This window comes from Rhodnius prolixus, unplaced genomic scaffold, assembly GCF_049639745.1.
Source record: "Rhodnius prolixus isolate KJV_2025 unplaced genomic scaffold, Rpr scaffold_11, whole genome shotgun sequence".
NCBI classification, from domain to species: Eukaryota; Metazoa; Arthropoda; class Insecta; order Hemiptera; family Reduviidae; genus Rhodnius; species Rhodnius prolixus.
Genome location: NW_027411625.1, coordinates 8,383,385 through 8,395,752, shown reverse-complemented (window position 1 = coordinate 8,395,752; position 12,368 = coordinate 8,383,385). Strand labels below are relative to the sequence as shown.

The 12,368-nt window shown below is 34.9% G+C and overlaps 1 protein-coding gene across 1 annotated transcript; it reads left to right on the top strand.

Annotated features, from left to right (window-relative positions):
- The first annotated feature begins 411 nt into the window (after positions 1-411).
- Positions 412-11,554, top strand: LOC141459446 (uncharacterized). Its single transcript, XM_074138552.1, has 11 exons — positions 412-567; positions 1,940-2,043; positions 2,127-2,175; positions 3,209-3,279; positions 3,358-3,565; positions 3,997-4,064; positions 4,137-4,337; positions 4,523-4,657; positions 5,244-5,335; positions 5,876-5,967; positions 6,168-11,554. The coding sequence occupies exons 1-11, from the start codon at positions 524-526 to the stop codon at positions 6,232-6,234; spliced, it is 1,131 nt and encodes a 376-aa protein (XP_073994653.1). The 5' UTR covers positions 412-523; the 3' UTR covers positions 6,235-11,554.
- The last annotated feature ends 814 nt before the right edge of the window (positions 11,555-12,368 follow it).

Genomic DNA, 12,368 nt, shown 5'->3' with positions numbered 1-12,368 from the left:
TACATTTAAATTTAGCAAATTTCTTATCTTTCATAACGATACAAACATCTTGAATTTTTAAGTCTTTAAGAATATACTTACAATTTTTAATAAATGAACTATATAAAATTTGGGGGTGATTTAATTTCCTTAAACCACTTTTTTGTACTGAAAAGGCCTAATTTTTTTGTTTGAAAAAGGGCTTTCAATGCTGGAAGCAATCGCAATCCTTCTTTTTAGAAAAGTTAAAAAGAACAATATTAATTCTTCAGGAAGGGGGCTTATTAGATAGTTCGTTGTGCTGAGCTGTCTATTTCTGTCAATCACACACACATAGTACATAAACATAACACATGACATAAACCTTACTACAATGCTCATCATCAATTGTAATCGTTTGCTCTTATTAACGCACATATTACTACATGAAATTATTTTTTAAATAAAACCTATTTGACAACACTGTTGTGTCTAACGGTGGAGGTCTGTTCTGGTTCTGAATCAGTAGCCTGGGCAGAAGTCATTGGTGTTAGAATCTGGACAAATGGAATCGGATGGATTAGAAGATCTATTCAGTAAACAAACTTTGTAAGTACCTACTCTGTTATTGAAAGTGTTACATTCACTGGTGAAATTTATAAGAGAAGGTGGCAATATGTTGTATTGGGTCTCTATTTATTTTTGAAGTATAACTGGGTATAATTAGTTGTACACCAGCGTTTAATCCACAGATACGAAACTGCAACAGCATGAATTCTTTTTTCTGAAACGCTTAATATGATGTCAGTGTGTATAAAACAAGATGACTGTTTTTAATTATAAATAAATTATTCATATTAGTGGCCATAATATAGCCCATTGAGATTGACTGTTTCATGCCCTTTTTCTGCCAGTTGTTGAATTCTTATCTGATAACATTTATTGCGTTTGCAATAAAAACATCTTACACGCCAGTTTTATTTGTGCAGTTTATTTGTTTTATTTTGTGCAGCTAGTAAATGTTCTTCCGTAAAGATAGGGTATCCCATACTTAAACAATGGCAGTTGTATGGATCTAAATTTGGACCTTAGAATGTGTTCAGTGCCATCGATTGCTTCATTTATAGTTCTCGAGTCGGATGTATTATTTGTGGCTGAGAATTATCTTATTGGAAATGGTTGCTTATTAAAAATATGCTCGAGTAAGGATATATGATGTTTGTCTTGAACTAGTCTTCTTTTGTAAGACCATATGACTACTATTCAGTTTCTGAAACCAACGTCAGTTAGTCAGTGACTTCTACAGTTGACTGGTTTTTTACGTGTAATTTACAATTCCTGAAATAATTTTACTTCAAAATTTAATGACTGAAGTAATTTTAACACACAATGTTTGAAGAGGGGATAATATTTACAGAAGTATCTACCCATTTTAAAGATAAGTAGTAGCACTTTTGAAGCTTTAAGATATTCGACTATGTGAAAGCTATTTAAGCAGTTATATTTGTAAGTAACTTGCTGCCAATGAATTGATATGCCCGTAAGATGTTATATACTGCAATTTTTTAAAGCGGAAACTGCTGCTATTCAATTTAATAAAACTCATATCCAAATAAATTCAACTCCCACAAAGCCAGCATTCATTTGATGTCAGCTGATTTGTTTCTAACAAATACAGGATACTTACTTAATACTTATATGTATTATATAATTTTATGCAGATATCTTTATTAGAAAAAGGTCAATATTCCAACCTAAATTTGTAGGTGTTAAATTTATTTTGATGATAGGGGATTACAATTTCGTAAGGCTAACATATTTGTATCAAGTAAAAGGAACAGTCTATTTATTTGCTCATATTGGGGAAATTATACTTAATTTTAGTGGTACAGTTTTTAATTGTAAGCAATATCAAAACTGACTTATTAATGTAAAACTGACTTAGCTGACTTATTGTTATTACTCTATACATTTGTTACAGGCTTGAAGATGTTGATGATAGCGGCCTAGAGTTCTTAAAATATCCAGAGAATGAAAATCACACCGACCTGCTCAGGTTCTTGCAGAAGACGGACCGTGAAAAAGGTAAGTACTACTTGGTTAAAATAATTTTTGTACATTCCTTAGAGAGGTGTGTGGTATCACATCATATTTGTTTTGTTTTCTAGATAAAAAGACTGGAGAAGCCCAACCGTGCTCCCTTCTCCTAGAAGAAAGGTAGGTTTTTTCTGAAGGTGTAATTAGAATTGTGGGTAGGTAAGTATCCCTTGGGAGGGTTTGCGTACTCCAGGCTAATACAGAATCGCCTGCATAGTTCTGCAACCTTCGAGGTTGCTGTGGCTATTTAAACTCAAACAACCGTCATCTTTACAACCTATTCTCACATATCTCAGTATTACAATGCATTTCGCTTTAGGAGACTCATTCCAAAAGTCATGCACAATATTTTCCTGACTTATTTTTTATCTAGTCTTTTGTTTCCTGAACTTTGGGTTGAAAAATATGGAAGTAAAATAATATTCCTCCATATAATCGCTGCCCATTTCAATTGCCTTACGATACCATGGAACTAGGGCACACAACAATTGGTCGATATTTCCAGAAGCCATGGTCGTAGCCTGCGATATTGCCACATTATCCTCTAAATCACGTTCTGTGGAGGTGGCTTTAAGTATACCAAGGTAATCATAGGAGGGAGTATATGGCAACATTTGCTATCCATGTTATTTGATGATTCTCAATTTCCTCTTGAGAATGTCACCACTGTTCCATTTTAAATAACAACAACGTTGCTTCTGATGAATTCCAAGGCAAAGCGGACATTTTACGAAGTTGTAGTGTCAGGGCATCCATTAGAACCGGTTGAATTAAACTTGAACTTGTCTAGGGGAAGAATGTGCCCCTATGATGTGCTTTTGTAATAAATATGGGATCATTTGCATAACTGTTAAAATGAGTACCCTCATATAATTTTTAAGGGCCTTACGTTCGGAAAGGGTGCCCCTCCTAGTTAACTCTAATTAACTTACAGATTACAGATTATCTCCTTCTGAAGCCCCTACGTGGGTTGTGTTATGCCTATAGGAGCGCAAAATACCCAAAAAAGTAGGTTAGTTCTTTCCGCTACTAATTTTGAATTGTACCACTTTTACTTCTAACATTTTTTTGACATCTGTTCTGTGAAGAAACAAAACCTTAATTGCATTTCTGAAGTACTATATATAGTCTGTAAAAAAGTGTTCTGTTTTAGTGTTGCAGATGACTGGAACAAGAACTTACCCAGCACTTTCCAGTTTACATCGGATACTTTAAACAAACTTGGTGGGTTCTCGAGGCGAGAATCATTAAAAAGTAATTAATTAATATAATATTTAGGTATTACAGTCTCTTTGTCTTTAGGTTCGCCGGGCAATGACCTCAACTTCAGCCTAGTTTTGGCAAAGAAGAATGTGGTTGCATCGTCACCCTTGAAGGACGACTCAAACAGAAGGCAATCTCAGATTGATTTTAATTTGGACAATGAACTAAACCGAACATTCACACTTCTCGATTCTAACTGCAGTGCTGACGGTGACCTCAATCAAACATTCACGCTAGATAATGATGAGTAAGCTAGTATTCTTCCATTATCCATTTTTATTTATTTATTTTTCATGTTACCTTTAAATGCTTGAGTATTTTTGCGTATGCTGCAGTATCAACTTTAAAATTACTGTTTTGTTCCAATTTAAATCTCCCAATTTATTGAGAAGTATTAGTGCTATAACTTCTCCTTCGAAATTACTTGCTCGTTTTCCCACTAATTCAGCAATCTGGAAAAGGTGGATTCCGCTGCAAATTTCTTGGCTATCTTTGTTGCAAACCCGTTCTACAGTTGATGTAGTCACTTTGTTCTTGGAAATTTCCATGAATTGTTTCTAAAGCTGCACTCTTTTGTAGATATTATAGGATATTTAGTAGATACTTGTCTCTTTATCAATTCAGCTGCTCAATAATTTGTTTTCTGCATTTAATAAATTTTAATTTTCACCGGTCCAGGCTGAGCTGCTCAGATATGACGACTTTAAATTCTGCGTCTCCAAAGAACCAGGTCTCACGAAAACTTTGTAAGTAAACTTTGGACTATTACTTTAAAGAGAGTAGTGTAAGAGTAATGTATGAGTGTACTGATGTTGCAGCGGTAGAGAAGAGAGGCAGTCCAAGACTGAGCAGGATGCGGGCCGCTTCGCTCTACAACTTACAGCAACAGTCCGAATCTTCGCTACAGAACACCTGTCGAGCATCCACCTCCAACCTGCAACAGCGAAACGAGTCCTCGTTGCAAAACGTCTGTCGAGCTTCTACCTCCAACCTACTTTCCAACACCCTCGGCAGGAAGCGTTAGTATTTAACTCTACACTTGAAACAAGTTGTACATAATTTAATTTTAAATGCATGTTTTAAGTTCAAAAATGTGTATTTTTTTTTTTTTTAATTGGTGTTTCATTGAGAAGTGGGAACTTTAAAAATTGTAGTCGGAGACAGTCGTGCTAGTGATCACAACAGATTTTTTCAATTTTTTCAGCGAATTTAAGTATGTTTGGAAAAGGCAGGATCACTACTAGCGATGGGACGCTGAACACCTCTCACCAGCCGACAGCGGGTTTGCCAGCGGAGAGCAGCAATGTTGTGGCAGGCCAGCGCCTCACCAGCAGAGAAGGTACAAACCGTATACTGTCATGAAAAACGTGTTTTCATCTCGCTAGATTTCGTTTTTACTTTCTCATACTTCTCATAAAAGGGGCATGTGTTACGAACGTGTTAAACTTTAAGAAATGGAATCCACAACGGAACATTTTTGGGTTACATTGTTTTTAGACTTTTTTTTAAGTTTCTATGAGTGTCTCTATGTGAGCAAAAAAATCTCAACGAAAAATCCCTGATGGCTTCATCTATATATTCCATTGGATACGACTTCGCCCTTCATTGAACTGTCAGTCGCGTAATACAAAGTAATCTGTATACGTAGTGTGATGAGGTTAGCTAGAATTCACCAGAATTACGTACACATAAACATCCTCTACGGGTCAGTATTTTTCTGATTGTTTGGACCTTAATGGAAATGTTTGGCTAGGATAGATTTGATGGATTGTATGTACGGACTGAACCTATAAGGGAAGGAAAGCTGGCAGATTCCACCCTAAGCAGGATGGGGTAACGAAGAGAATGCTAAGAGCTCTAAAGGCTTATCTACTATCGGTTATTTAAATTTCATATAAATGATTGAACTTTTTTTTTTTTTTTAGGAACATCATTGCCAACTAAGGAAATAAATTACGTAAAAGCTGTGTGTGAGAAAAACATCGATATAACTAATAATGTTGATTACACAATAGTGGTAAGTTAACTAATAAAAGTAATTATGGATGCATTTATAGAGGGTTATCTATTTTTTGAATAGGATTGCATAACCGCGTTTAATAGGGTTTTAGTATAGTTTGGTAGGGGTGTGATTGTGAACAGTATAACCAAAAAGGACAGACAGTGTTGTACATTGTTTCTGTCCACACAAATTTGAAAAGGAAAATTCTTTTAGGACAGTCTGATGTCACTGAAACCAGTGCTTCTTATAGAGATTTCATTGGACTTCGATTGGAAGATGTTGCTCAGAAGCAGCATCTCCTCCGGAGGTCTTTAACTTATCTGTGATGCGTCAGTATTTGCTGGTATCCTGATTTTTGACTATTCAATTGCAAGTTGTCTCTAAGAGTCAGCTGCACCACGCAAGTCGAGCGCAAAAGACGAAGCTTGAAGCTGCTTTCCTCATATTGCTTAGCCTGAATTGTTTTATCAGCCGTAATTATAGCAAAAATTTAATAATTATGTAAAGAAACACTTAACTGTCATCTTAATTAAAATGTATCTATTTTTTTTACAGAATAATAATAACTGTCCATTAGTCAATTTGCAACAAAACAAGGGGGCCTCGGTTAGGCGGTTTGGATCGCGACTGCCGATGCCTGTCTCTAGGTAGGTCAGCAGAATTGATCTTTTCAATTGTCATGCTGTAAGTTCTTGGCTATCGCTCTATGTCTTTATTACAGATTATAAGAGGAATGAGAGCTGACTAAAACAATGCCATTTTAGTTAACTTATAGCATTTTTGTGATGTAATAGAATTGTGTGTGACATATGGTAGCGATTACTAATGGTGAAATGTTTGCTTTCAGGAGCAGCACTGTTGGCCAGCGAACCAGTCTTCCAATCTCCAAGATAACTCACAGAAATGCCAAATAATTTCATCAGTAAAAAAAAACACACTTTTAATTAGACTCTTTTTTTGTTGTAAAAAAACAAAATTTTTGTGAAATTCATTGTGATAAATGGTAATAGTGCCTTATATCTGTGATCCAGCGCCGTCTGGCGCCTCAGGCGACAGTCCTCTAGAAATAAGTATTTACTTCGATTGTAGGATGGCCCAAGTATGCAACCTAGTTACTAAGTCATCTTAATAATTTTCTTAAATGAAATTATTATTATTTGTTTACTTTACATTTTTATATGTGTGTGATTTTGGTATGCAATAAACAATTGTTAGTCGCATAAGCAGTAAGTTAGGAAGCATGTTGGCGCTATCGTCTGTTTTCCGTTTTCGAAAAAGTCACACACTAATAATTATTTGTTATATGTTCACAAATCCACAAAACAAATATTTCTGACTAAAATTCAATTTAATTCAAAATACAGAGAGACGAAAACATGTTTCTTGTAACGAAGAACAGTGCTTTTTATTGAGCGTTAAGGACTTACTCTCCCAAACATCGCTTTACTCCTCGGAGCTGCTAAACAGCTGGCCTCTCGCAAGACTGGCATTCAGCTACTTAAACGTTAATTGTTTTTTTCACTGTATGCCAGCTCAAACTGTGCTCCTTGTCCTACTTCTTGGTGTACATTATTATTATCATCACTACAGAACTACCTAGCCGGTGCGAGTCTTAAGCGTAAAGAGTTTTGTCTAACTCGAACTCTGCCCATCCAAAAATTGGCTCTACTTATAAAGCCCTGATCTCTATACCTCCCAAGCGTTTTCTTGAGAGTATACTTCTACTGAACGATAAACCTAATACTGGCGAAACGGGCACGCTGACCTCCGGTTAATACTGTCTTCCCTTCTCTCTACTTCTATATGTAGCATACTGATTCTGTTCTCTCCTAGCTCTTAAAGGTAAAACTGATGAACTCATATAATGAAGCCTTCAGTCCTCCTTTTTCTAGAGCTTTAGGAAAGTGGAGTTTTGAGAGAAACACTATAAATGCTACTTCTGTGCTGAATTCTGGTCTTGCCAGACGCTGTAGAAAATTATGTCACCTACGTTCTTTTCCGGATATACTAATCGAAAATCCTTACCCAAATCATCAGCATTAAATATTAGACTTGATTTCTTGGGGAATGACTACCCAACATTCTAGTCCTTGGTTCCCTCATCGTTGTAGATTAATAGAAACACGACTTTTGAGGTTTTGAAAAGTTTCTGTCGGCAAAATTTCCTCAGCACAAATGTATCTCGATCGCGCCTGTCTAAACTAGTTGCTGAGCTATACAATTTCCGATTTTAATTTACTTCTCAGAACAGCTGTTTTCAATAGTACCGTAGAAAGACTGCTTATATTCTGCACACTTGGGTCTCCAGATATTACATCAAAAATAGCACTCCACGGTTTTCTTAGGCAATGTTTTGTCTGTGAATCAAGGTATTTTGTCTTCCAATTTGTTGTTTAAGATAAAAGTTTAAAATGTTATCAAATTTTCGGTGCTATTTAGATAAAGAAACGAAATTCAAAAGTGATAATGTATTTTAGAATTTAACTAGAATAAAGAATCATAACCAAAGCAATCATGTTCGTGCCAAATATAATGAAATTGTTAAGTGATGTTGAAAGTCGTCAAGTGACTGCAGACAGAGATGGCCATACAGGCCCTTCTGCAGAGGGTGCTTTCTAGTAGCCTAGCTCTGCGGGCTATCTCTGGAGATCGGCACTGGCAGGTGTATTTATGTTGTTTTAATCTCCTGTATTATTCTTCAAACTCGGATTTTTTTCTAAATATATGTGGTGAGGTGTGAACAAAAAACTGTTTTGAAACTTGCGATATTTTTCAACAATCCACAGTTTAATGGAGTAGGTTTACTATGAATTCAGAGGTTTCCTGGAGTATGTTGTAGTTACTAATTATAAGTTTAATTCTATTTCCACAAACAAAATTTTCAAGCCCTTTCAATGCCACCAATCTACCTTATCAAAAATATCTAAGCATCTTGCTTTCACTTTGTTCGAGTTTGTACATTTTGTACCTCGTAAAAATTGGGCTGTAGTGTGGAAGAGAGTAATCCGGGAGTGGCAGGTCTGCTCTGAGAACTAAGGCGTTAGAAGCTCATAATTCAAATATTCGATTAGGTGTTGGTGCAGTTTGCTTTTTCTAGTTAAAATTTGTTCTTCTATCAAATAGCCGCTGACGCCAGAACGGTAAATTAAAGGTCTTCGCTAGGTCTTCCTGGTCCAAATGGCTTTCCAGCCTATAACACCCTCTGTATTTTCTTTTGACTAATAAATTTCACCTTTAAGAAATATATATTTTTAGTTCGCTGGAAATAGTAGGTTACAGTAAGTTGAAATTTAATTTTTAGTTTACTTGCCGTTAGAGAGACATACCTTTTGGCAAGACTAACCAACTAAAACAACTTCAGGTTTTTGCGATTTTTTCGGAATGAGGCCCACAACTGTTTTCTAAACTTTGCATTCACACATATCTGTAGATCTTGCGGTTAGTCGGTAGCATGTATTTATTAGACAATATTGACTTCCCGAGAGAGGTGGAGAGCTAGGGGAAGTGGTAAGTCTCACTTCTCCTACACTGTAGCTGATATAAATCTACCAGTATTTCCGTTTTAGTAAAACATCCAGGTTTGAAGAAAATGTATGTTAGAACTAATAATTGTATATGAGAAAATAGGTTGAACTTGCTTGTGCCTTGCAGTCACAGAGGTCTCGAAACTACTGAAACATATCATTAATAAGTGTTCTTTTAAAAGAACTGCTTAAAGGAAATGCATAATTCTTGATGAATCTCGAAGCCTTGTTGCACAGGCTCTTTTACATTGACTGTATTGTTATTGTTATTATTAATATTATTATAAATGATAGTGATTATTATAAATTGTGATTGTATATTCTGAGAAGTGATGAAATATATTTCTGTTTTTTTAAAACCTTAATATTTTAAGGTTAATAATATAATAGGTTAAACAGAAACATCTACAAAAATCGAATGAGTTTTAATCTCATTGTTCAGTGTACAGTGTATCTAAGGGTGTGAGGTAAGGTTCCAACTGGGGCCTTGCTCAGTGCTCTCTAACATTCTTGCCTGTGGTATTGTTAAAAAAGTGCAATATTTAGTTTATTATGAATTTTATTAATATATTAATTCTGATGTATGAAGCGCATCACTTTCTTAAATTAAATTTGTCGTCAAGTTATCACCCCTTTGTCGATGGTACGGCAACTCATGGATCTACTATTTAATCGATTAATAGAGGGTTCTAATTTAAACCAGCCAGTATTTAGCAAATACATTTATTTAATTTCTGAGGTGTTAAAAAAAAGTCTGTGTTTCTTTCTAATTAGACTTTCCATGGACTTGAACTCATCATTTTTTCTAATGTTTACAGACATCAATATATGACTTTAAAGCGCGTATTGTTTCTATGTCAGAAAAATGTTGAGCCATGTCCAGGTAAATACTGGTGCACTTGGTCAGCACATTAATTGCCTATAGACCCGGTTAGTCATCATGCTGCAGGAAAGTAAAAAAGAGATCTAGATTAGTGGCTAAGAACTATATCTCAACAGGCTACGACAATGCACACTTGCCAATTTTCGCTCGACACACCGATCTCAGTCTGAGAGAATAAAAATTAAAGGACTTTATGGCATTAGAATTCTTTTACATTTTTCCGACTTAGCTGTCTTGGCGTATAACACTTTTTGCGTTAGAAAGTGTAACTAACTTCGGCGAAGCGAAACTATAGTGCAGCATCTTTCTAAAAATTGAGAATCGTCCACTTTTTATTCATTAAGTTTTTACATAGAATCATAAATAAACTTGTTTTAACGAGCAGTTGCGCGTCAAGTTGCCGATCCAACGGATTTGTGATCACCTTAAGCGCGATCACAAGTGAATACCAATGTATTTATTTTTATGCTGTAAGTTTGAGACTGTAAGTTTTTCTATAAAGAAAGCGAGGAAGAAAGCTCACTAGTCTGTCGGTGTGTTAAGGCTAAGAAAATACTGTAAATAGGAGTGCAGAGTGCACTTGCTTGTAAATATCTCTGTAAATAGTTTTGTACCTTTGTAAACCTCCCATCTACCAAATAACACATTTGGACTTGAACTAATTAAACTTTTATTATGCTGAATATTATTAATTTTTTTCTATTATTTATATATTTTTTTATAATCTTGTAAGGCAAGTAATGCCATCGTGTGACAGTGAAGATTTCTCAACAAGGAACTTGATTGTCGGATTTGTGTGTGTCTGTATATATATATATACAATATTTACAGATATAAATACACACGCACATATCGTATATATATTATATTTATTATGAAAGAATTTTTGTATAATATTTTATTGTTGAAAGCTCTAACTTTAGTACCCCTTAAGATAATTTGAAAATTTCGGCACTTATACTGAAAAACATTTGAAGCAAAATGTAAACGGTGGTTTTTTATGCCGGTCTAGAAACTAGTATGAACAGTGAAACAATATATTATCGAAGAACTACGACAAGAAAGGGAATTACTTGAAGAGGGAATATAAAACCGTTCGTGCTAGCATTTATTGTATGCATAAATTTATCTTTTAATCAAAATTAATTTATCTGAAAAACTTCGTGTTTCTGGGGACCAATTTGAAGAATACTACTTTTGATAAAAAGCCCTTTTTTTGAGAAGCGAATTGTTTCAGTTGATGGATACCAACATAAAAAAAGACTTGTTAGACTCTTGGCTCATGGCCTTAAAATGGTTGTTTTTATATCCTTCCTCAACTTTTCTGCAAACATTGTCTTTACCTTCTTCAAGAGACATCTTTAAAGTACAATAAAAAACATTAGAAACTGCGTTAACACAACTGGGCCTGGATGAGTGATGTCTAGTTACTTTCGTCAGATATGTTAAAACTTTACACATAATGTTGGACGCGAACTGCCAAACTTGTTTAGTGTGGTCAAGGTACAAGACGTTGATGTAGACGTAGTTTTTAATTTATGAAATGAATTTTGTAAAAAAAAAGTCCATTCTTAGATTTTACAAAGTGAGAGTGGTCTACTATTGTTGCTCGAAGGCGTTACACATAAAAAACAGTAGAACACATCACACTAGGAGATTTTTAAGATGGACGAAGGTGGAAGATGGCGTTAGAACAAAATTAAGTCAGCGGGCACACCAAAAAGGAGGCTTTGTATTGCCAATTGTAATGTTCAGTATTGTTAAGTTTTATGTGTGTTATGTAGTTATGTAATGAATTTTAATAAAGACTTTTCTAGACTTATAAAACTGACCATCCTTACCATTTCTTAAAAGAGGGTAAGTTAAATTAATAAAGATGAACAATCTTTCTTCAGGATGTTCGAATTTATCTGTCTGGAGGCCATCATTCACTCATTAAAAAGAACATGGTTCTTTTTATCTAAGTTTAGTCGAGTTGTTCTATCGAAAAATCACTTGATACTCTTGCGGGGGCTTCCTATTTTTCAATGATCTCATTCAATCTTCTGAAAAGTTGATCAAGCTATTTCTAAACCTATTGGACTGATTTTCTGTAACTCGTTTTTATCTCGAAGCTTGTTGCCTTAGAAACTGTTTAGGATGTGGCCTGTGGTTCACTTTGAGTGGGAACCCATCTCTTAAGACCGTTCGAGACTACTTTATTAAACAGCTGGGGGCTAATCAATGCGAGCTGTAGCAAAGTAACCTAATCTAGTTGAATGAACGTTTCAAACTCCGTCACGTTTCACTTACTTAGTACTTTTTCCTACAGAGTAAAGGAAATTGAAGATTTTTTGTGAAAAATACAGCAAGAATAAGACTCAGCTTACAAATTCTTGTAAATAGGTTTTTAATTTCATACGAAGTTCTTGTAAATGAATAAAATAATTTCGTGCGAGCAACTTTTGATAGTTTAAATGGAAGTGGTTTTTAATTTTCATTTCCAGTGAAAAATTATCTTGGGCGAGTAAGTAGTCGCTAGTTTTGTGTAAGTCAGCATGTTTGAAATAATGCGCTTGTATATTCACAGAGATTTTCGAGGTAATAAATTTTGTACATTGATATTTAGGATTCATCCTATTTGGCCAGTTTAGTATATTGA

Excerpts from the sequence above, each read along its gene's own strand:
- LOC141459446 (XM_074138552.1), top strand. The coding sequence starts at position 524 with ATGGAATCGGATGGATTAGAAGATCTATTCAGTAAACAAACTTT. Across the intron at positions 3,566-3,996 it reads TTCACGCTAGATAATGATGA|GCTGAGCTGCTCAGATATGA; the intron begins GTAAGCTAGTAT and ends TCACCGGTCCAG. Across the intron at positions 4,338-4,522 it reads CAACACCCTCGGCAGGAAGC|CGAATTTAAGTATGTTTGGA; the intron begins GTTAGTATTTAA and ends CAATTTTTTCAG.